Genomic DNA, 25,183 nt, shown 5'->3' with positions numbered 1-25,183 from the left:
CTGTGGCGAGTCTTGAAAACTAATGTTCACAGCGATCCACATCCATTCCATGCATCCTTTTCCTTCCTCTTCACATTTATGAACTACTCAATCACATTCAAGATTCCAACAAAATATCTTTAAAGTTGTGATTGTAATGTGACATGATGTGGCTTTAGTACTTTTGCAAGGCACTGTATACATACCTACACACCTACCATACCTACGTAAAACAAAACAAAAAAACTTCCTAGACATAAGAGCAAAGTCAACAGCTTGGGAGTAATAATCATGAGCCGAGCCGTAAATCTTCATCGCACTCTCTGATATCATGTCCGAAGGGCACGCCGGAGCAAGCCCTGCAGCAATAACAAAAGGCAGTTATTATTGCCGAGAGTGACAACAAGTCTAATTGCAGCCATGAAGGAGAGTACGGAGCTGGACAAGTCTGTGGAGCACAGAGGGGTGAGTTTCACTTCAGGCTGTGTTTCGCTTGATCTGTCGCTGTGGCTAAATGATCATTATGGATGATGTTTGTGTTGGTGAAAGAGGTCTCCTCATGTCCCCCACATTAGAGACTAACAGCAGTTCTGGCACTAGCTACTCTTATCTCTGCGTTTGGTTCATCCTTCCAGTATGGATATAATGTGGCTGCGGTCAACTCTCCAGCACCAGTAACTATTTTCTATTTTAACAATCATCCAAACTAAGATTTGTATCAGAAACACATGTCTTTCAACTTTGTCCATTTCTCTGCAGTTCATGCAACAGTTTTATAACAAAACCTACACTGATCGTTACAAAGAACCGATGGGGGAGGACCTCTTGACTCTTCTGTGGTCACTGTCTGTGTCCATGTACCCACTCGGAGGCTTTTTTGGATCTCTGATGGTGGCTCCTCTGGTTAATAAGCTTGGCAGGTAAAAAGCCCTTCCCAGCCAACATGCCAGTTCTGTATCCAGCTGCAATGAGTGTCTTTAATCTGCTTCAATCCTGCAACAGGAAGGGCACCCTTCTCTTCAATAACATCTTCTCCATCGTCCCAGCGATTATGATGGGAGTCAGTGAGATCGCCAAGTCCTATGAGATCATAATTGTGGCCAGGGTCATAGTGGGGATATGTGCAGGTTGGGTATTTTCTTATTGGACACATTTGTTTAACAGTACCCTACAAAGGTATTCATACTTCTTGAACTTTTTCATATTTTGTCACACAACTACCACAAGATTTTTTTGTATTTATTGGGATTTGATGTGATAGATGAACACAAAGTTGCGCATAATTGTCAAGAGGAAAGGAAATGATTCATAGTTTTTAGCTCTTCTTACAAATAAAAATCTAAAAGGTGTGGTTTATATTTGTATTCAGCCCCCAGAGTCATTACTTTGTGGGGTTTGCCTCCATCAAATCACTTTCATTTTTGCCCATTTTTATTGCAAAATAGCTCAATCATAGTCAGATTGGATGGAGAGCCTCTATTAACATTAGTTTTTAATTCTTATCTCAGTTTGTCAATTTGACTTTGACTGGGCCATTTTAACACATGAAATCTGCACCCCTCTGTTGTAGCTCTGGCTTTATGTTTGCGTTGTCCTCCTGCTGGAAGGAGAACCTCTGCCTCAGTTTCAAATCTTTTCCAGTCTCTACGGGTTTTCTTCCAGGATTAGCCTTCCAGGATTGTTTAACCAGCTTCCCATCAACTATTACCAGCTTCCCTATCTCTACTGAAGAATAACATCCGTACATCATGATGCTGCCACCACCTTGTTTCACCGTTGGGATGGTGTGCTCAGGGTGATGTATGGGGTTAGTTTTCACTCATAGCCTGCCGCATGTAGCCAGATGGGTCAGTTTTGATATTATCTTAGATGAGCACCTTTTACATATGTTGCTGTGTCCCCAACATGACTTGCGGCAAACTGCAAATAGAACTTCTTATGACACAATGTTCTTCTCAGTTGTTTCTCCCACTTCAGCAGTCGATCTTTTGGGTGAATCTCTGATTAATGTTGTCCTTGTCTTGCTTCTTCTGTAGTTGGACAGCCATGTCTTGGTAGGTTTGCAGTTGGGCCATACCATTATTCAGATGATGGATTGAACAGAGCTCTGTAATATGTTCAAAGTTTGGGTTGTTTTATAGCCTAGTTTTGCCCTAAACACCTCCACAATTTTCTCCCTGACCTGTCTACTGTGTTCCTTGGTCTTCATGATGCTGTCCCTTCATTCATATAACAGCAGGATTTATACTGAGATTAAACTACATACAAGGTGGATTTAGGTGACTAATTAGGTGACTTTTGTAGGCATGGTTGCACTTTGTTTTATTTAGGGATAAAGGGAGCTGAATAAAATTGCATAGCACACTTTTCAGTCTTTTGTTCGCAAAACCTTTGAAAACCATTTGTAATTTTTTTCTACTTCAATTATGCACCACTTTGTCCATTGCAGGGGAGAGCAACCTTTACAACCCTAGGGGTCCATTTTGCCTTCAGTCCTCCTAAACAAAATTTGCTTGGAGGCGTGAAAACAACACTTAAAAACTAAATTGCTTGTTTTTAGGAAATTTGTTAAGATTTTTAAATGAAAGAACAACTATTTTGTTATTGTTTTCAGGCCTTCTATATTTTGTTCAATGGGACATTAAATATTTTAGAAAGCGATGACAGAAAAAGCACATAGTTTGCAACCTGTTGACAAAACAAATTGCTTCTTAAATAAAAATAAATAATATTGCTCCTATACTTTTAGTATAATTCTTTCTGGAAATGTGATGCATATACTACATAAAAACGCTTGGAAAAAATGCTAAAGCAAACATATTTTTAATTACTTTTACATTTCATAATATTGAACAATTCTTTAACGTTTTTGGCCAAAGTTACTAAGAACCACAGTGAAGTATCTAAAGAGCTACGTGCAACTCTGGAGGCGGTTGCACACCCTTGGTTTTTCACATTAAATCCTAATAACCTTCATTGAAGTTCTTGGTGGTAACTTGAAAAAATGGGAAAAATGTAGTGGTATAAATACTTTTGCATGGAGCTTTAGTTCAGGGTTGGGTAGATATTTTATTTTTCCCTATCCATGTTTGCAGGCCTATCATCCAATGTAGTGCCAATGTATCTGGGTGAGCTCGCTCCCAAAAACTTGAGAGGGGCCATTGGCATCGTCCCACAGCTCTTCATCACTATTGGCATCCTTGCTGCACAAGTGATGGGCATCAGAAACATACTAGGCAACAGCACAGGTGCTCATAAATCCTAGTAAATATTTGCTACTATTTTATTCTCCAGACTCAGCCTTCAAATGAAACCTGACTGTGTTCTGATCCAGGCTGGACCATCCTGCTCGGCTTGACCGGCATTCCTGCTGTGATTGAGCTGGTTCTCCTGCCCTTCTTCCCAGAAAGTCCCAGGTACATGCTTATCCAGAAGAGAGATGAGAAGAACAGCAGGAAGGGTAAGAACACATGACTCAAAACTGCTTCATAAGGCTGCATGACAACTAAATACATTTGTGTTCTGTGTGGGTTTTGTCCCTCTTAGCATTACAACGTTTGCGTGGCTGGGATGATGTGGATGCAGAGATGGAAGAGATGTGTCTGGAGGACCAGTCGGAGCAGGCTGAGGGCCGTCTGTCGGTGCTCTCCCTGCTGTCCCAGCGGTCCCTCCGCTGGCAGCTGGTCTCCATCATCATTATGAACATGGGCCAGCAGCTGTCAGGGGTCAACGCGGTGAGGCATCCTTCGCTTTGTCCTACAGCAATCTTTGTTTTGTTTTGACCATTTTCTACTACCACATAGATACATTTCCATTCTCATGTAGCATTTAATGCATTTCTTTCATTTAATGCATTTCTTTTACAGATCTACTACTACGCAGACAGTATTTATGGTTCTGCAGGAGTAAATGAGAAGGACGTCCAGTACGTTACAGTGGGAACAGGTGCAGTGAATGTCTTCATGACTATAGCTGCTGTAGGTACCCTGAAAATAAAACTATTACAGTAGAGGAGCTGAAATCTGCAGTCTGATTGTGCCAGCTGGAAGCTTTAAAATTGAACAGGAAGTCTGTTCTCACAGGTCTTCATTGTGGAGTCCTCAGGCCGATGGCTTCTCCTTCTTCTGGGATTTGGGATCTGCTGCGGAGCCTGTGTGCTGCTGACTGTGGCTCTTAACTTCCAGGTAAACTGTGTGAAAGCTGCAGTGTGACTCAACTTGAATATGTTACCCTGGTGCCCTCTACTGGCCTTTTTACAGATTTCTTCTGTTTTTATGGTCACACATGTCTCTTCATTCGACTGATTTTTTCCCCAGTCTTGGGGATCCTCAGGATGTTTTTAACAAAAATAACATTGTTGTCTTAGGTAAGCAGCGGTTTTGGCCTGGGAACTGTAGCAGGGATGCCGTTTTGCCTAGTTTCTCTTTCTTATTGTGGAATCATGAACCTTAACTTGGGCAGACGAGGCCTGCAGTGCATTAGATGTTGTTTTGGTTAATTTTGTGAATTCCTGGATGAGTCATTGATGAACTCTTGAAAGCCTTGCAGTTCTGGAAGGGGAAGTTTTTCTCCAGTTGTCGATAATGTTTTCACTGTGACTCACTGGAGTCCCAAAGCCTTAGGAACAGCGTTGTAACCCTTTCCAGACTGATAGATGTCAATAACTTTGTTTTTCATCTGTTCTTGAATTCCTTTAGCCTACTGCATGTTGTCAGACAGGTTCTGTTTAAGTGATTTCTTTATCCAAAAGTCTGTCAATAATCAGGCCTGGGTGCGCCTACTGCAACTGAACCAAAAACTTGGATAAATCACAATTAATTGAAATTTTCCCCCCTAATACACTATATAATCATATGATAACTGACTTTTTTAGTTATTTTATTAAGTTTGATGATTCGAAAGATTTAAGTGTAGTAGCACAAATCTGTAAGGGGGTAAAACCTTTTTGTTCACCGCAATTGAATGAAAGAAGTTTCGAGAAGTAGTAGTGCTACAAAGCTGTTATTTATATATATTTTTCATTTATGTACTTCTAACCTGAAAACCGTCTCGTCTCAGGCTTGTAGAGGTACAGTAGGCTTTCCATTCCACTAATATAAGGGTATCAGAATTACTCCTACACTCCTGAGGTACATTTTCAGACAATATTATAAATACTATTCAATGGTATTTTAGGCTTTGTGCAGGTTTCTATATTCTTTGATAACACAAAAAACACTGTAAGTTCACTCTTAAATATAATCTGTACCCTACTGATCAGCTGACTAATCAAACAAGTACTATGGCAAGAGTAAGATAGATATATGTATCGGTTATTGATGTCCACATCTGTTGGCACCCCTGGAACAGATGTGTAACCGGCCTTAACATAAATTCATCTTTTATTGCAGTAGAGAGATCTTTGGCCATTGTTCTTTGTACAATCTCTCTAGATCTGGCCCTTTTCCTTTCAGCTCATTCCACAGATTTTCTACAGGCTTTAGGTTGATGGATAGAGGTTGATTTTTTTTTTGTCTGGTCGACCATATGTTTTTCGATCTTTCCTACTGAAAGACTCATAGACGACTATTGCGGTAAAACGTATTTGACAAAGAAAGAGATCGCTAAATATCACTCAATCAGCTTTTATTCATTTAACCTTTCAAGGGGCCCCTTAGGAAAAGGAAGAGTTACAACTGTTGTAATTCGTGTTGGCTACTCTGCACCAAGTGTCCTCATTTATCTTGTAAGTCTCAGACCCAGAACCATCTCCATAACTACAACAGAGCCGTTTGCCCTGAGCCCTGACAATAATATAATACAGCAGGAGGGAGCAGGGTGGAGTAAATCCTTTTGTCAGGCCAGACAGACTATCAGCCTATAAAACAAAGACAATTTCTAAATGTTCATCAACAGTGACCCATTTATAACCTGTGTTCACCAGATTTTTTATCAAAAAAGTTAAGTTCATGGTTCAATCTAACAATGTTCCCAGAGGGTTTGGAGAAGATACAAGTCCACCACATCACAGATCATAACAGAGGGCATGAGTTACTTGTACTTCTATTCATCCTTTGTTTCATGTCAAACCCACCTGAAGTATTTATTCTTAAAAAGCTTAATCTTAGCATCATCTGACCTAAGCGGGTTGTTCCAGTTAAAGTCCTTGTATGGTTTACAAACTCCGTGTATTTACATTTGAGATGGTAGGACCAAAAAGGCTTTTTCCTGGCAGGCCTCCCAGCAACTGGTTAGCATGCACATAATACAGGTCCTTCTCAAAATATTAGCATATTGTGATAAAGTTCATTATTTTCAACAATGTAATGATGAAAATTTAACATTCATATATTTTAGATTCATTGCACACTAACTGAAATATTTCAGGTCTTTTATTGTCTTAATACGGATGATTTTGGCATACAGCTCATGAAAACCCAAAATTACTATCTCACAAAATTAGCATGTTTCATCCGACCAATAAAAGAAAAGTGTTTTTAATACAAAAAACGTCAACCTTCAAATAATCATGTACAGTTATGCACTCTATACTTGGTCGGGAATCCTTTTGCAGAAATGACTGCTTCAATGCGGCGTGGCATGGAGGCAATCAGCCTGTGGCACTGCTGAGGTCTTATGGAGGCCCAGGATGCTTCAATAGCGGCCTTTAGCTCATCCAGAGTGTTGGGTCTTGAGTCTCTCAATGTTCTCTTCACAATATCCCACAGATTCTCTATGGGGTTCAGGTCAGGAGAGTTGGCAGGCCAATTGAGCACAGTGATACCATGGTCAGTAAACCATTTACCAGTGGTTTTGGCACTGTGAGCAGGTGCCAGGTCGTACTGAAAAATGAAATCTTCATCTCCATAAAACTTTTCAGCAGATGGAAGCATGAAGTGCTCCAAAATCTCCTGATAGCTAGCTGCATTGACCCTGCCCTTGATAAAACACAGTGGACCAACACCAGCAGCTGACACGGCACCCCAGACCATCACTGACTGTGGGTACTTGACACTGGACTTCTGGCATTTTGGCATTTCCTTCTCCCCAGTCTTCCTCCAGACTCTGGCACCTTGATTTCCGAATGACATGCAGAATTTGCTTTCATCCGAAAAAAGTACTTTGGACCACTGAGCAACAGTCCAGTGCTGCTTCTCTGTAGCCCAGGTCAGGCGCTTCTGCCGCTGTTTCTGGTTCAAAAGTGGCTTGACCTGGGGAATGCGGCACCTGTAGTCCATTTCCTGCACACGTCTGTGCACGGTGGCTCTGGATGTTTCTACTCCAGACTCAGTCCACTGCTTCCGCAAGTCCCCCAAGGTCTGGAATTGGCCCTTCTCCACAATCTTCCTCAGGGTCCGGTCACCTCTTCTCGTTGTGCAGCGTTTTCTGCCACACTTTTTCCTTCCCACAGACTTCCCACTGAGGTGCCTTGATACAGCACTCTGGGAACAGCCTATTCGTACAGACATTTCTTTCTGTGTCTTACCCTCTTGCTTGAGGGTGTCAATAGTGGCCTTCTGGACAGCAGTCAGGTCGGCAGTCTTACCCATGATTGGGGTTTTGAGTGATGAACCAGGCTGGGAGTTTTAAAGGCCTCAGGAATCTTTTGCAGGTGTTTAGAGTTAACTCGTTGATTCAGATGATTAGGTTCATAGCTCGTTTAGAGACCCTTTTAATGATATGCTAATTTTGTGAGATAGGAATTTTGGGTTTTCATGAGCTGTATGCCAAAATCATCCGTATTAAGACAATAAAAGACCTGAAATATTTCAGTTAGTGTGCAATGAATCTAAAATATATGAATGTTAAATTTTCATCATGACATTATGGAAAATAATGAACTTTATCACAATATGCTAATATTTTGAGAAGGACCTGTAGTTGTTTTTGAGACTTCATGGCCCAAGATGCCTCTTTTTGCTGTAGTTGTTTAACAGTGAGCATTGACTCAGAGAAATTGACCTCTCTATCACTGCATCTTTATTCCCCCAAGGAAACAGGAGTTCATTGACACTCTGATCTCAGTCAGTCAGTCATTTTCTACCACTTATTCCATAGTGGGTCGTGGGGGAGCTGGTGCCTATCTCCAGCAGTCTATGGGCGAGAGGCAGGGTACACCCTGGACAGGTCGCCAGACCATCGCAGGGCATACACATACAACCACTCATTTGTACACCTAAGGGCCAATTAACCTAACAGGCATGTCTTTGGACTGTGGGAGGTAGCCGGAATACCCGGTGAGAACCCACGCATGCATGGGGAGAACATGCAAACTCCATGCAGAAAGACCCCAGGACAGGAATTGAACCCAGGACCTTCTTGCTGCAAGGCAACAGTGCTACCAACTGCGCCACCATGCAGCCCTCTGATCTATTCACAAAAATAATGTATTACAAAAACATTTCAGCTATATTAGCTTTAAGCATTTATAAGACTGTAGAACATTGTGGGATCTGTAAGGGTGATGTAGGGAGAAAAGCTTGACTGCAATATTTCTGACAGCTTACAATCTGTCTCAATTTCAATTCAATTCAATTCAGTTTTATTTATATAGCGCCAATTCACAACACATGTCGTCTCAAGGCACTTCACAACAGTCAGGTACATACATTCCAATTAATCCTAACCATTGAACAGTGCAGTCAGATTCAGTTATTTATTCAAATTGGATAAAATGTTTTTCTGTTTAAGGAAACCCAGCAGATTGCATCCAGTCAGTGACTTGCAGCATTCACTCCTCCCAGATGAGCATGTAGAGACAGTGGACAGTCACTGACGTTGACTTTGCAGCAATCCCTCATACTGAGCATGCATGTAGCGACAGTGGAGAGGAAAAACTCCCTTTTAACAGGAAGAAACCTCCACCAGAACCAGAACCAGGCTGTGTGAGCGGCCATCTGCCACGACCGACTGGGGTTTTGAGAGAACAGAGCAGAGACACAAAAGAACACAGAAGCACTGATCCAGGAGTCCTTTCTATGGGAAGGAAAAGTAAATGTTAATGGATGTAGCTCCTTTAGTCGTTTAATCTAGAAAGAAAGAACAGATAAACTCTGAGCCAGTTTTCAAGGTTAGAGTCTGAAAGAGAGCACATAGAGTTAGTTACAGTAAAAGCTCAGTCAATTGCCATGTCTAGGAGAGAGAAAGGGTTAAACGCTGAAAGACAGGGCCATGTGGATCATCGGTAGAGGGTGAGCATTAAGTTGTTGCCAGCAGAAGCTCGGATGATTCCCCTCTCCAGAAAGGTGTCACAGGTAGACACAGTCAGGCCAGGTGTAGCTTCTAGGAAGAGAAAAGAGAGAACAAGGTTAAAAGCTGAAATAACAGCAAATAATGCAAAATTGGAGAGTAGTGTGAGAATGTAGCAAAGAGAGTGAAAGTGGTCATTATGTCCTCCAACAGCCTAAACCTACAGCAGCATAACTACACAGATAGTTTCAGTTCAGATTATTTAGTTAAACGGCGCTTATTTACAACAATGTCGTCTCAAGGAACCCCACAAAGGGTCCCACTGATGGTCATTGTTATACTAAAAACCACAAGGATTGGGATACCTCCCTCTGTCAGACTGATTATAACCATTGGAAAAGAGAAGGGGTTATACAGGTAGCAGAAATGGAGGGTGGGTTTGCACCTCAACCATAACTGAGCCGGTTTAGGCTAAACCTGACTCCCCCTTACTCCAACCAACAGGGAGGGAGGAAGGCTCCCTCCCTGATAAACTAAGCCACTCTAACTATAAGGTTTATCAAAAAGGAAAGTTTTAAGCCTAGCCTTAAAAGTAGACAGGGTGTCTGCCTCACGAACCAAAACCGGGAGCTGGTTCCACAGGAGAGGAGCCTGATAACTAAAGGATCTGCCTCCCATTCTACTTCTAGAGACTCTAGGAACCACCAGCAAACCTGCAGTCTGAGAACGAAGTGCTCTGTTAGGAACATATGGAACAATCAGATCTCTGATGTATGATGGAGCTAGATCATTAAGGGCTTTATATGTGAGGAGGAGAATTTTAAAATCTATTCTGGATTTAACAGGGAGCCAATGAAGGGAAGCTAAAATAGGAGAAATATGATCTCTCTTTTTAATTTTCATCAGAACTCTCGCTGCAGCATTTTGAATCAGCTGAAGGCTTTTAACTGCATCTTTTGGACATCCTGGTAGTAAAGAATTACAATAGTCCAGCCTTGAAGTAACAAATGCATGGACTAGTTTTTCAGCCTCATTCCTGGATAGGATATTTCTAATTTTGGCAATGTTCCGGAGGTGAAAGAAGGAAATCCTTGAAACTTGTTTAATATGGGATTTAAATGACATGTCCTGGTCAAACATAACACCAAGGTTTTTTACTTTATTACTGGAGGTCAATTTAATGCCATCCAGGTTAAGTGATTGACTAAGCAGTTTCTTTTTTAAAGACTCCGGTCCAAAGACGACAACTTCTGTCTTGTTTAAATTTCGAAGCAAAAAGTCATCCAAGTTTTTATATCTTCAAGACATGCTTGTAGTCTATCTAACTGGTTGGGCTCATCAGGATTTATGGATATGTAAAGCTGAGTATCATCAGCGTAACAGTGAAAATATATCCCATGCTGCCTGATAATTTGACCTATTGGAAGCATATATATAGTAAAGAGAATTGGCCCAACTACTGAACCCTGTGGTACTCCACAATTAACCCTGGAGTTTAAAGATGATTTATCATTTACATGAACAAACTGGAATCTGTCAGACAAATAAGATTTAAACCAGCCTAGCGCTGTTCCCCTGATCCCTACAGCATATTCCAGCCTTTTTAAGAGAATATTGTGGTCGACTGTATCAAATGCAGCACTGAGATCTAACAGAACCAGTACAGACACAAGTCCATTATCTGAGGCCATAAGAATATCATTAGTGACTTTCAGCAGAGCTGTTTCAGTGCTATGATGAGCTCTGAAGCCTGACTGAAACTCTTCAAACAGGTCATTGATGTGTAAATGCTCACACATTTGATTAGCAACTATTTTCTCAAGAATTTTAGATAAGAATGGAAGATTGGATATAGGTCTGTAATGTTTCAGGTCATCTCGATCAAGCGAAGGTTTCTTAAGTAAAGGTTTAATTACAGCTAACTTAAAAGCTTGTGGTACATATCCATTTACTAAAGATAGATTAATCATATCTAAAATGGGGCTGGTAATCAGAGGGAACACTTCCTTAAATAATTTGGTTGGGATTGGGTCTAACATACAAGTTGAAGGTTCAGATGAAGCTAATATTTCTGATAACTCAGGAAGCTTCACAGGATCAAAACAGTCCAAACACAGATCAGGTTCTGCTGTTATTTCCAATGTTGTCTCACTTGCTGAGGATGAAGTAATCATCTTCGGGAGTATGTCAAAGATTTTATTTTTAATAGAATCAATTTTATTTAAAAAGAATCCCATAAAATCATGGCTGCTAAGAGCTAAGGGAATGAATGGCTCAACAGAGCTATGACTCTGTGTAAGTTTAGCAACTGTACCAAAGAGAAACCTAGGATTATTCTTGTTCTCTTCTATTAATGATGAGAAATAAGCTGTTCTAGCTTGGTGAAATGTCTTTTTATACAACAGTAGGCTATTTTTCCAGATTAAGTAGGAATCCTCCAGGTGTGTAGAGCACCATTTTCTCTCCAATTTTCTCTCCTGTTTTGTTTGTTGAAGATCAAGAAAATAAACTTGAACCCTTACGTTCTGTAGTTCAATTGCAGAATTCCCAAAGCCCTTCAACTATTCTCAGTTGTACAGGTCTGAAATTCCAACAATTAAATAATATGTGCAACTGAATAAAACTGGATAAAGCAGGTCAAAACATTCAAAAACAGTCTAAAGAAGCACAGCCAAGTACTGAAAGTGAGGCTGAATGAAAAGCGGAAGACCTCATTATTACATTGATGGCCAATTGCAGCAAGAATCCATTTGATTTAGCTGTTTTAATCACAGAAACAACTAAAGTACAAGGCCTAAATAACAGCAAGTATTTTGGGGTGTTTAATAGTACACACCTGCAGTTCACACCTGCTCTGAGGAATAAAATTATGATCTTGCATCTCTTTGCTGAGGTGATAGAAAATCTAAGTCACTGAACCAAAGTGCCAGCAAGAATACATTACAGATAGACCGTGAGCACAGTCCCTCCTAAAACCACTGTATTCAGATTGATACCAGTTACAGCATATACTGATGATGACTAAGCAAACATACAGAAGGCTATTGTGTAAAAATGTTAATTCATTCTCATTTCTTTATCATTTTGCTTCCAGTTACACTTTTTAATGTCATTTAAAAAGCTCTTTCTTTTTTTCTGTTAATATCTGTTGATAGGAAAGCGTGTCATGGATGCCTTACATCAGTATCGCGTGCGTCATCATCTACGTCATAGGACATGCCATCGGACCCAGTAAGTTTGACCCACCAGTGGTTATTTACTCACACACCGGTTACAACAGACTGCTCCATTAGCTAAAATGCTGCTTGGACCAGACATGTAATGACAGATTTAGTAAATTCAGCTCACTGCTGTGGTAGATGTCTACCTCCTTTCTGTGGCTTGAGAAGAGTGATGGTTTGTTGCAATGTTGGTAACGCAGTGTGTGGTCGGCAGGTCCCATTCCGAGCGTGGTGACCACTGAGATGTTCAGGCAGTCGGCCCGGCCAGCGGCCTTCATGGTTGGAGGCTCCGTCCACTGGATCTGTAACTTCGCTGTTGGCCTCATTTTCCCCTTCATGGAGGTTGGTTACAGCAACAGTGAAAGAGATGCTTATTATGTCAATATGTAATTATATGCAGTTGTTTCTTTTGTTCAAAAATAAATCAGCAAGGCAAGTCAAAATAATACATTTAATGTCCACTGATAAGTTCTAATTTACACTACTTACAATATATATTTACATTTCTACAATAAAAAGACTTTCAGTTAATAGACAAGCCAAAGTGTTCATACCCCCTGAATATTTTCACGTTTTGTCATATTAAGACCCCAAACTTCAATGTGTTTTATTGCATTTTATTGCTATAAACTAACACAAATTGGGACTAGTAGAGTAAAATTATGTGCTTTTTATAAATTTTCTCAATTAACAACCACTTGCCTTTAGAAGTCATCTATTTGGTTAATAGAGTCGATCTGGTTTTAATTTGTTCACACATACAGAACATTAGTCAATAAACAGCATCAAGAAAATCTTGACACAGCAGACAGTTGAAAATGGAAAGAGTATTACACAACTGCAAACCTACCACAACATGGCCGTCCACCTGGACTGACAGGCCAGGGCAAGGAGGGCATTAATCAGAGAAACAACCAAGAGACCAATTTTAACTTAGGATGAGCTGCAGTGATCTACAGCTCAGGTAGGAGACAAAACAGTTCTTAGTTGTAAACTCCAGACTTCTGGCCTTTATAAAGAGTAGCTGAAAAAGAAAAGTGTGTCCCATCAAGTGTGTGATTGTAAAGTCACAAAAAGTGAAAGTAGGATCTTTTTTCCAAAGCTCTGTACAACTCAATATATTTGAATCCTTTTCATGCTAAATCTGAAGCCATCAGAAACTTCACTGGTGGTGTTTGTGATAAACTTTTAGAATATATGACTAAAAATTATAGCTAGTAGTCTGTTCACGTTCATTTTACCAGAAGAAAAGGGGTTTATATTGGTTGGCTCTGGATGTTTAACAGAATTAAGTTTGTAAACCATACTGATTAGAGCATTTTCAGCAAGAAGACAACATGTTCCCGTTAGTTCTGACTCAAGCTGTTCTCTTTTAAATAAACGGAGATGAAACCTACTAGATAAAGAAAAACATAACAAAAACAGCAAACAAGTAGGGAATGTGTTTGGTTGTACAAGCCAAAACCTAGAGGAGTATTGCCATAAAATCAACTCACTCATCCCACTTCACCTCACCTTGGCTTCTGTTTATATCCAGCAGTGTCTTCCTGACATATTTACAATCCCTCTGATCCTGAGGACAAACAGATTACCTTTCCTCTCCTTCTTTCTTCCCTTTCAGAGAGGCCTAGGCCCCTACAGCTTCATCATTTTTTCAGTCATTTGCCTAGTCACGCTAATCTACATCTGGATGGTGGTGCCAGAAACCAAAAACAAGACCTTCCTGGAAGTTTCCCAGATGTTTGCCGAAAGGAACAAAACAGAGATCAAAGTCGGGGATGGAGATCTCCCTCTGAAAGACAGCAAAGAGAGCCTGGAGAGTGCAGAGAAGATCACAGCCTTCTGAGGAAATAAACAAGAGCATTGAGAGAGGAAATATTAGCTCAGGATGCAGTGAAGGACTTCAGTAGTTTAATTTAGACTCTATTGTTTATCTTTGCAGGGATTCAGACTCAGGCTATTTGTTTTTGGCAGGATATTTTTGAACATTCTTCTGCAGGTTAAAAATACTACGAGTAGATGCCACTCCAGTTGCAGAGGTGTGAATGTGTGGACCAGACATTAAAGAAACCAAATCCTTTCATGTAGGTCTTTATTTATAATGCAAAGACATGAATACATGGATGAAGCTGTGGCACACATTTAAAATATTGAACTGCAAAAGCCTGTCGGGCATTTTATCCTTCATTACCATAAACATTTTAAAGGTTACACCATCAGCTGTGATGGTTTGGGGTTTTGCAGCATTGTAAGCTCATTTTGAAACAAGCAAAGGAAGGTTTTCAGGGCTAAGGTTTCGAAATTTGCAAACTTTCCATGGGAATTTTTGGGAATTAATTGGAATTTAAGATAACAAACAGGAATACATGTCGGTTTTCCAGCTAAGAACAATAAATTATAGGATTACTGTGACTAAAATAACTAGATTTCATGCATATATTCGTTATACTTTTCATCACATGCACATCTCACGCCACTTACTGCCGGGGTTTTGAGGCCACGCCCCCTACATGCCCTATGCATTTCTCCAGCACATGGATAGATGATTTCCACCACCCTGGACAAGTGGGGCCACATTTTCAAATCCAGAGACAGGACTATTGATGCCACTCATTTGAGCCCATGGACCATCTACAGTGAAGCAATAGTTTTTTAGATTTTGGATAAATACATTTGATGCATGATATAAATGTTTAACATGCAAACAACTATTTATGCCAATGATACCATTATTTTTTTATACTCATGTTTGAACATGTTGTTTAATTATCATGTGTAAATTACGTCTAAATACCAGTTGATTCCCAAAAATTCTCATAATTCACATGGAAAGTTGAAATATTTCACCAGAATTCATTGTGCAGCCAGTTCAGGAGCATCTGTACTGGTTGTCCAGTTGCACACCCCCGTACATACTGAATTTGCTGCTTCCCCAACTCAGGACATTCCCAACCACGGTGCTGTTCCTCTCACATGTAAACTGGTCTCGGATCTCTGCAGTGGTCAGCACATAGTCCCATACGTTCACATCCGTCATCTTACCCACAAAGGCATCTGTGTTGGAGATTCCCAAAAATCCATCCTGGTCTTTGCCCAGTATGAACCTACCACCTTGACTGATTAAGTGGCTGCTTTGCAGGTGCCTCTGCTCCCCCACCATGCCATTGATCCACAGGTCCACCCCGCCTGAGTGGGATGACCAGGTGATGCAGTAGTTGGTCCAGTCCTGGGTCTTCAAGCTGTGCAGCATGTTAACAAACTCGTTGCCGATCCAGAGGCCCACCTCCCTAATATTTGTGTCCTCACTGATGGAGACCATCAGCTCATTGTCACGGCCGCTGCTGGAGTAGGAGATGACAGTGTGGACCCCCCCAACCCTGAGGAGAACATGCATGCAGACAGTCAAGGCATTCAGATCCATGGGGTGGTTGAGGTGAACCAGAGCATAGCTTTCAGTGTTTTTATCATCAAAGCCAAGCACCAGAGGAAAGAGGTCACCGTACTCTGAAGAAGAAAGTAAAACTTGCATCACACTGAAGAAGGAAGAAACACTTTTGAATCACAGTATAGTTTTAAAGCTAATAGGCAGACATATCTGTAAAATCATTAAAATTCACCTCAGATGATATTCCAAATGAAGAACACGTCATAGTCAGATTTTCTGTTTGTTTTGCCATTTAGCTTTGAAATGTTTTTTAATAAAGATAAATTCTACCCTCCTAAAACACATGCCTCTAATGACATCACATATGGCAACTGATGAGTCTTGTTTTTCATTTCTGAGCATTTTTCATGAGCATTTTTCTTTTTCTCTCATACAATGCGCAATGGAAATACAGGCTTTTTTGATTCTGATTTAGATTTCTTTTTTATTTGCATGTTGTTTTTACTTGTATTCTGTATGCCGGCAGCCACCGAATGTATTTCAGGAAAATGTGCCAGCAATAAAACACATAAAAGCAGTTTGTGAAGAGGACCATGGCAGACCATTATGGCCAGATCTCATTATTTAAGATCTTCAGTGATCAAGACACGTTTTAACCTCAATGTTTTATAAAAAAACGTATGGCTTCTTTGATGCAGTGGATTAAGATGGTTTTTAGGTCCTAAACAATAATTTGAGAATCTTGCAGAACTACTTACTACTTACTACTTGTGCTGAAACTGGCAGACTGACACTCAACGGCCTTCTTATTTGGTGCAATTGCTTGTTAAGATATACAGTTATCAGCAAATCTGATGTCAGCAGGCCCATTCTGGCACTAATTGTGTTCCTAATAAAGTGGCTGCTAAATGTTTAATACGCACAGTTCTACTCTTTAGCATCACCGTGTGTGAATCTGCAGCACAGCTTATAATCACCGTAATCCCAGTTGACACCAGAGCGAAACAGTGAAAAATAAAGTAATCGCTTTGCAGCCAGAAAGAAAGACATCGTTCTGGTCAAAGTGGTCTGAGTTCGAAATGCAAATTTACGAATGGCAAATATGCAATAAAACCAATCAGATGGACACATTCATACAGGAGTATGAACACGTTTTTATCAGTTAAAGTTTTGTAGAATTTCGGCACCATTTGCTTCTGCTTTCCAATGGAAAGCTGAACCACGTTTACCTGAAATGCTACTTGAATGCCTCAGAATCTTTGTGAAATACTTGGAAAATCCTTCACCATAATGCTTGCTACTCTAGCTGATCAGCTTGACTTTTGTGCCTCTTGTGATTTCATGGACCTAAATACAAACACAGCCAAAGTAGCAGGTGGTTTTTTAGTGTGCTTTTCTAAGGTTTGTATTTCATAAGCTCCTGTCTTGAAAATACAAACTTTAGTACCCAGCAGTGCTTTTATTGTGAGTGCAAACTCGTTATTTAAAAAAATACTTGGTAGTAGATTTAAAACTTTTACCATATTTGGAAGGCCTTGAACTGGAACGTCCACCTAGTGAAAGAGAAATAAATAAAAACAGTTAAAAATATTAAAAGAGACTTTGCATTTACTGTACTCATGTCCAACAGTTTAAGCACCTGAATAGATATTCTTTCCAAGAGAAGTTATCAGACCCTCGATCTTATGGAGCTTGGACTCAATTTCATCTTGCCGACAAAATGCTGCGAAGGCAAAAAGCAAACAAAGATGCCTAAAATTAAAAACTAACAAATTCACACAAATTCTGAGAAATTGACAAATACGTGTCATCACACACTTCCTTTCCCAAGGCGTGGCAGGAAAGAAGACTCTACGACGCGGTCATTGAGCGGCTGAGCGATGCGGTAATCATTCCACAGAGTCTCATTGTCCATATCCATTAGAGTGCTCTCCAGTTTCCTGATCTGGGTGCAGCAGCAAGAGGGTAAATTAATGGAACCACTAAGACCACTTCTAGTTGGATCTTGCACCTTAATGTGTTTTCCCTATCATACCTGGTTGTGTGACAGAGTGATTGGTGTGTCGAACACAGTCCAGATGATACTCTCAAAGCAGGGGGGAGTTGTGAGGGAGCCTTCGTATCTGAAGAAGTGGCTGAGGTTCTCAGGGAGCATTGAGCGCACGTCTATGTTGGAAATGTTCATGGACTGACCTAACAGGGACACACAATGTCAAGTCAATGGGGCTCTGAGGAGTAAAACCTATAGAAGACAATTTAGCATTTTACATACTTAATGCCTACTATGAAGAAGAGTCTATATATGCAGAGAAACCTCACCTGCATACTTTATTTTCTCCAGGTTTGAAATGAAATCACTGTAGTAGGTGTTCTCAAAATGACCATCCTGGAAGTATAACAGAAAACTGTGGTGTAAACTGACCGACTTCACTTGACCACAAACTCAAGAAGTTTCACTCCGGAGATTCATGCACTAAAACAACGTATTTAAATTTTGGCATCAAAAAACCTGCTTGGTAATGATAAGGAACACAAAACACTAAATGTCTCTTACAATTGTAGACCATATGGTCCATTTTAATACTTTAATACTTGAAACAACTTCTGTCCAAGCTGCAAATAGAAAAACATGTGGTGCGAGCACCATAAAAATGAATATTGTTCTGAAATACAATGAGATGGGCTCCACAATTTCACACAGAAAAGTGAAGATTAGAGGTTGCGAGGTCACTTCAGGATTCAGTGAGCCAAATGCATGATGAAAATATGAAGCTAGAGAACCTGTTTACTTTATTCAGCTTAAAGATATAATTCAAAATTGTTCAAGCGACATTTTGTTAAAAGGCTATAAGCACTTAAAATGTTACCTGCAACAGATAACTACCTTGGTGTGGTCCTTTAATTTAAATCAAGCTGGTCCAGGAGGCTAAAAACAGTAGATAGTTTAAGAGGGCCCAAGACCAAATTGAATTCTGTCCAAAACAAATTCAGTTTGAAAAAAACCTTATAGGAGTTTATGCACTCTATTTTACAAACTTTCAAAACATGCTCATTAATGCATTCTCCTCCAGCTCAACACATGTACCATAAACCTTACTGTGTGAAATGTGGTGAGAAATCAACATTATTTTTAACTTCTGACATGCATTCTCTAGCTTTACACTTGAATTCATCATGCATTTTGCTCATTTATAAATATCCATCAAATGCAAACGTAGCAACAGCTTAAGAGTTCATAGAATTGCGTTTCCATAAACTGTTGTGATGTCCTAGACTTGAGTTATTCTATAGCAGTTGAAGTCTGCTTAGGTTTTGGCACCTCTCAGACCAGCTGTTAGTTCCAGCCTCCAACTAATGTGGGTTTATACTACATCAAGACACTGTGAGAACTTATCTACTGCTGGGAAGACATTCATTGTCCTAACCTTTTAGCAAAACCTGACTTTAAAAACTCCTAACTAGTAATTTTATCTTTTAAATGAATTCTCATAGGAGCAAGGCATGTTTTTTTGTAAATAAAAACCAACAATCCCAAAAACCTGCATAATATCTACACCAAATTGTTGAAGGAATCTTAACAAGTTGTTTAAAATAGACAGACTGCCCTTTTCTCCTGTTGAAGAGGATGTCAGCTGAGCTGTTGCTGCAGCAATGACTTCAAAGTTCAGGAAAGGAAGTGCCTCATAGCTCAGACCTGTCTCTGTATGCTCGAAACAAACCCTTTTTTCAACAAGTTGGTCTTCAGCCAAAGATTGAATAGAGCCTTAAATGGATTATGACAAAAACTACCAAATTCAAAGACCAACAATTTATTATTTATAATGTTTCAGCACTTTTTCAAGACTTCTTTGAAATATCCAACAGAACAAATGCTCATAAGTTTCTCAAACTGTTCTCTGAGCTGATTTAGGTGGTGAGTAGACAAGCAAAGGAAGAGGTATTTGTGGCACACGTACATCATAGACAAATGCCAGCACTGCCAACCCGTCTGGCTTATCTTTGGCCTCAGAGAAGGTGTTGTACTTGTCAGTATTGTAATGAACAACGTGGAGCTGCAAGAGAAAGTGGAAGCAAAGAACACATTAGGCTTGAAGTACAAAACAATCCTTTTCAGAAGTTAAATAAAGTTGTGTTTTACTCCTGGTTTCAAAGTCCACCTCTGCCATGTAGCGGATGCCATCTATCGTGTGCTCCGCCCCACTTTCCTCCAGGCCCCAGCCACCCCAGTGCAGGTGCATCTGGACAGCTGTGAACTTCCCTGGAAGGCCGTTGGTGATCTTCATTGTGGGAGGCAGGTCGATTTGAACTGATAAAGATTTTATCACAGATGATAAATACTTTATAGTGCAGCTGTTGTATTTCAGATGTTTGCAACAGTGTCTTCCTACCTTCCAAGCAACCTTGGCTACATGTATTTGAAGATCGCATAAAATAATTCAGAAAACTGACCCGTTCTTGTGTCTGTAATTAATATTCAGTAGGGCAGTTGCCCAATGGGAGTATTACATTAATAAAATATTTTTTTATAGCACTATGACAAAAAAATATAAAAACAAGTAGCTGATGCAGTGGTGATTTTTGATATGGGTGAAATGGCTCACTGCCCAGGGCGCCCACCTATGATGAGGCGGCACTGCTACTTCAAAAAGATTATTTAAAAATCTATTGCTTAGTTACATGTTCAGCGTTCATCTCGCACCCCCTGTGCACACGCAGTGGCTGGTTGATGGAGTCTTTGACGCTAAAGTTTTCTGCCCTCCGTGTGCAAGATGAATGGGGACAAATACAGGGCAATGCTGGAAGAAAACCTTATAAAGGCTGCAAAACACTTGAAAAGCTGACGGAGTTAGATAAAGTTGAATAATTTATGAGATGAGTTATGCTCTTTTTTCATTCTTTTTGTCATAAAATGGTGTAAAGCAGGACCCAAATGATGGGAGGAGGCAGGAGGTGAACAGGTGAAAATAAACAGTTTTACTAAAAGAAAAGTACGTTCAAAAACCTACATAAACTAATGCCAAAACTAATAGCATGCTCTGACCAACTGAGAGATATTTAGGCTGTCCAGTTGAAGATTGAGCAAGGTGGTTGATTAGAAAATGTGAAGCCGTGAGAGAAGGCAACTGAAGATGGACCAAATGAGAGAAATGGCTGATAGGACACAGAGGGAACAAGAAAGCAGAATATAAATATAAATACCAAAATAAACAAAACACAAAACTAAAGTCCCAAAGATCATGACAACTTTTACCCGTGTGCCCGTTGTTGGACATGCGGAAATTTCCCTTCTGAGCGTCATACCCGCTCAGCTCCAGCTGTAACATGTCTGGGTTGAACTTGACGTTTCGCCGCTGGATGTCAATTGGTGACTGTTTCTTGCCTCCACATGCTGGGTATTTGGTTGCCCAGTGCATCTGGTCCAAGGCTCCCTCTGTGTGGAAAATGGGCAAACGTTCATCCACAGTCAGAAAGACGCGCCACTGTAATGACTCCAAATATTAAGCAGCACATCGTCCCTTGTGTTTATGCTAAAGTGGGGTCATTATGCCTTTGCAGATGTGTTAAAAAGAACACACAGAACCTGCTCAACTGGATTTTGTCGCGGTTCGTTATATGTTTGGGTGTGCACCACCGAAATATAAACTACAGCTGTGCTACCTAATTATTAGTATAATTTGTTCCGATGGCTGTCCTAACAAACTCCAGATGTCACGGAATCAGTTTTCCAAAGCGTTCTTGGCAAATACACCGACCAGGGCAGTGAAACAGTAGTTTAACAGCACGGATTCATAAAAAAAAACCCGTTAACAACCTTACTTAATTTACAAAAACCAACAAAAAAAGTTTCTGTGTCTTACATAAAAACAAATCCACGCAGCACAGTTTTACGCGCGTTTTACGCACCAGGATCGCCTGCTTTAACCGTGTAAAATAATATTTTAAAGATATTAAGAGCGCAAATTAAGCCCACCTTTGTATGTCCAGTGTATATCAGTATCGGCTCCGGCATTGACCAGGCAGACAAGAGCGGTGGAGACAAACGCGGAGAGGACCTCCATCACTGCGTCTAGGATCCGTCACACAGGACACTGACACCCCGCAGAGGGTTGCTCTCTGCATTTAAACCCCATGTGGTGAGGGGAGGTGTTGAAGGCTCAGCTGAAACCGCCCAGAGCGCTTCCTTGCGGTGCCAAACTGACTGTGACCTAGTCGGACTCTTATCTGAAATTTGTTTCTAATTTAGTTGCGGATTGTACTAACTTTATTATGGGACAAATACGTGATTGGTTGTTTTATTCATAACATCATCGATTCATACAATTAATTTATTTGGTAACTTTACTTATTTAAGAATCATATATTAGCAAATATATTTTAGATTTATTACTCTCTCTGCAGAAGGAGTCTCTTCTGCACGGTTCACTCTATAGGTGTGAAAATGTGCTGAGACTAACTGAGGAGTCAAAGGACACCTCCTAACAAGCACAGTCATGCCAATATCATTGTGCTGGTGAAGACTTGAGTCATTCTGACAAAAAGGGAGCAGATGCTGGTTGATCAAATAATTTACATGATCACAAGTAATGACAACATGTCTGACATTTTAACTCCAAATACCCACTCTGTGTGAATATGCAGTTTTACTTCTGCTGCCTGGATGTCGAAGGGAAAATGGATCAGAAATTTTATTGAATGTCTCAACAATATATTTTATGTTCACACTTTCTTGCTTGGGGTTTAACCCAAAAGTGGATGTCCATCTGATGAATGTCAGACAACTGTTATGTCCAGCTTCAGGCTTAGCTATGTTTTTGGATGCGTTTCAAAAACTAGCAGGTTCATATTTCCATTGTTGGGTGTATTTGTATTATTCCTCCATTTGTTTTCTTTCACTGCCTCAGTTTTCTCCAATGGCTGATATCACAATCCTGTCTTGGGGTATCCAACAACTCTTTTATCGGTTTCTGTACAGATTAAACCTCTTCAAATGTCTTTGGGTGTCTGGACAGCACCTCTTCTTCAGTCCTTTGGTTGCGACTGTTATCTCGTGCTCAGTCTCGGGTTGTCTGGACAACACTTTTTTTTCAGTCTATGTTAGAGTGTTCATGTATGCTTCATTTTCAGTCCCAGGGTGTCTGTTCAATCCCTTTTTTTCAGACTCAGGGTTTCTGGACAGGGTTTCCTTTCCAGACTTGGAATATCTGAACAACGGCTCTTCTTTAGTTTCAGAGAGTCTGAACAACGCCAGTTTCACAGACTGGGAGTGTCCCACTGACACCTTTTCCATCTCCGCATGTCTGGCGAAAGACTCTTCAGTCTTTGAGGATCCAACTAATGCCTTTTCAGTCTCAGATAGTCCAGGGAACACCTCTTTAGAGGGACCATAAAATGTATCTTGCGAGTAAGTCTGGGCCACGGTTCAGAGCTTCATTGTCGGTCAGCATAATGTTATTTTCCTTCAAGGCCTCAGTTGAACTGCTCCTTTCACAGCTATTACTATTTAGTTCATTACCCCTTATCCTTAAATGCCTTCCCCAGGTCCACAAAGCACATTTGAACCAGTTGGGCAAATGTTCATGAACCCTCGAGCACCCTGCAAGGGATTAGAGCTGGTCTAGTGTTCCATGGCTGTGACAAAAACCATGCTGCTCCTCCTGAAGCTGAGGTTCGACTATTGCCTGGACTCTCCTCTCCCATACCCTGGCATAGGCTGAGGAGTATGTTCCCCCTGTAATTGGAACACACCCTCCGGTCTTCTTATTAAGGGGGACCACCACGCCTGTCTGCCAGTCCAGGGGCAATCTCTCTTACAGCGCACTTGGCCTCACGGTACCTATCAGCAGCCTCAGGAGTCCCACAAGCCAGCCAGGCTCGATAGGACTTCTTCTTTTTCTTTTAAAGATTTTATTTTGCGGCACTAGTGGCCTTTATTTTTTCAGTATTTTCATTAAAAGTAGGCAGACAGGAAATGGGGATAGAGGCATACGGCAAATATCGCCGGGAAAGGGACTCGAACACTGCTGCGTCGAGGACTGAAGCCTCTGTATATTGGTCATGCAATGAACCCCTACACCACCAGTGCTGCACCTCGATAGGACTCCTTCTTTAGCTTGAAGGCATCCCTTACTATCACTGGGTCAGGGGACTGCCGCCGTAACAAGCACCACTGACCTTACAATAGAGAATAGGTGGGAGTTGAATACATCCTTGAGTGCTCCACCAGACGCTCCCAGCAGACCCTCACTATGCGTTTGGGCATTCCTCCTCTGCCAGCGGATCCGACACAGCACCAGGCAACGATAGGTAGATAGCTCAGCTCCTCCCTTCATCCAAGTGTCCAAGACATGCAGCACAAGACACGAGTGCAAAGTTGTATTCTAGCGCCAAGTGCAAGCAAACCCACCCCAGCACGCCACCTCTCCCCACGCGCCACTCCAGAGTAGAAAAGAAAAGAGTCCATCCTCTTTCAAGGAGCTGGGTTGAGCCCAGGCTCCGCATGGAGGTGTGCCCAACTATTTGTAGCCGGTATCTATCAACTACCTCCACAAACTCAGGCTTTCCCCCCCCATCGAGGTGACATTCTACATCACTAGAGCCAGTTTGAGCATCCAGGGATTGGGTCGCTGAGGTCTCCACCTTCAACCGTTACCTTTGACTGGCACCCGATCCTCTTTGCATCAGTCCCCCATGGTTCCCCCTGCAGGTGGTGGGCCCACTTGGGGATGGCTTTGCATCTCTTGTTTGGGCATGGCTTGGCCAGGAAATAACCTGGCCACCAGGCGCTCTCGAATGTCTCATGCGCTTTAAAGGATTTTATTAGCAAGTACATTCACTGAATGACATAATAGGAACAACTTAATACTACCAGAAGGTCACCAAAGAGAAACCATACTTTGCCTTGTCTGATCACAGAAAACAACATTTTAGCTGAAATAATCCATAATTGACATTTTGGATTCTGCCTAGTTCAGATGCCTTCTGGTCTGCTGCTGTTTATTTTTTTTTAATGTTTGTTTCCATTAACTCTGTCATGCAATATTGTTACCTAAAGCCATCCTTGGACAGCTGATGCACTTGAATAAATGCCTGTCATTAACATGAGCAGTTGGATGAGAAACAGTAAAGCTTTTGTCACACAGGCTAGACTAATAAGGAACCTAATCCTCTGTAGGGTAATTTACTCTGAGCTTCCTGCTGTGGGGCAGCTCAGAGTCACCCTCAGTGAAGTGATGAAGAGTGAGTGCCTTCTTGACTTCACCTAATGATGTTTCAAGTTTTTTTGACTCTGTAGTTATAAGTATAGGGGGTTACAATCATGGGGAAAAGAACATTTCTATGACTCTCTATGTGTGTTGGAAAGAAACAAATTTACTGCTTATACAGAGTTTAAGTAGTGAAAGTAGCAACCAGGAGCTGCTGATCAAATGGT

General features: G+C 40.9%; 2 protein-coding genes across 2 annotated transcripts; one reads left to right on the top strand and one right to left on the bottom strand.

Moving 5' to 3' along the window:
- Nucleotides 1-254: 254 nt before the first annotated feature.
- Nucleotides 255-14,448, top strand: slc2a1a (solute carrier family 2 member 1a). The gene is made up of 12 exons (XM_047378661.1): nt 255-444; nt 555-653; nt 739-899; nt 982-1,106; nt 3,075-3,227; nt 3,314-3,439; nt 3,526-3,713; nt 3,846-3,956; nt 4,062-4,163; nt 12,303-12,378; nt 12,583-12,710; nt 13,990-14,448. The coding sequence occupies exons 1-12, from the start codon at nt 400-402 to the stop codon at nt 14,212-14,214; spliced, it is 1,539 nt and encodes a 512-aa protein (XP_047234617.1). The 5' UTR covers nt 255-399; the 3' UTR covers nt 14,215-14,448.
- ca6 (carbonic anhydrase VI) lies at nt 14,444-21,878 on the bottom strand. The gene is made up of 10 exons (XM_047378648.1): nt 21,725-21,878; nt 21,005-21,184; nt 19,911-20,059; nt 19,710-19,805; nt 18,073-18,139; nt 17,789-17,946; nt 17,572-17,698; nt 17,393-17,476; nt 17,274-17,306; nt 14,444-15,872 (listed from the first exon to the last, which is right to left on the bottom strand). The coding sequence occupies exons 1-10, from the start codon at nt 21,810-21,812 to the stop codon at nt 15,238-15,240; spliced, it is 1,617 nt and encodes a 538-aa protein (XP_047234604.1). The 5' UTR covers nt 21,813-21,878; the 3' UTR covers nt 14,444-15,237.
- Nucleotides 21,879-25,183: the final 3,305 nt, after the last annotated feature.

Source organism: Girardinichthys multiradiatus, chromosome 1 (assembly GCF_021462225.1).
Source record: "Girardinichthys multiradiatus isolate DD_20200921_A chromosome 1, DD_fGirMul_XY1, whole genome shotgun sequence".
Taxonomy (NCBI): Eukaryota; Metazoa; Chordata; class Actinopteri; order Cyprinodontiformes; family Goodeidae; genus Girardinichthys; species Girardinichthys multiradiatus.
Note: the sequence above shows the minus strand (reverse complement) of the source record. Positions and strands in the feature narration are given on the sequence as shown.

What these genes read in the sequence shown, in the direction of transcription:
- ca6 (XM_047378648.1), bottom strand. Translation starts at nt 21,812, where the DNA reads ATGGAGGTCCTCTCCGCGTTTGTCTCCACCGCTCTTGTCTGCCTGGTC. An exon ending in TATACACTGGACATACAAAG is followed by an intron (nt 21,185 to 21,724) that starts GTGGGCTTAATT and finishes TTTTCCACACAG; the next exon opens with AGGGAGCCTTGGACCAGATG. An exon ending in TCACTCTGTCACACAACCAG is followed by an intron (nt 17,699 to 17,788) that starts GTATGATAGGGA and finishes TGCTGCACCCAG; the next exon opens with ATCAGGAAACTGGAGAGCAC.
- slc2a1a (XM_047378661.1), top strand. Translation starts at nt 400, where the DNA reads ATGAAGGAGAGTACGGAGCTGGACAAGTCTGTGGAGCACAGAGGG. An exon ending in AGTCTGTGGAGCACAGAGGG is followed by an intron (nt 445 to 554) that starts GTGAGTTTCACT and finishes CCCCCACATTAG; the next exon opens with AGACTAACAGCAGTTCTGGC. An exon ending in TCATTTTCCCCTTCATGGAG is followed by an intron (nt 12,711 to 13,989) that starts GTTGGTTACAGC and finishes CTTCCCTTTCAG; the next exon opens with AGAGGCCTAGGCCCCTACAG.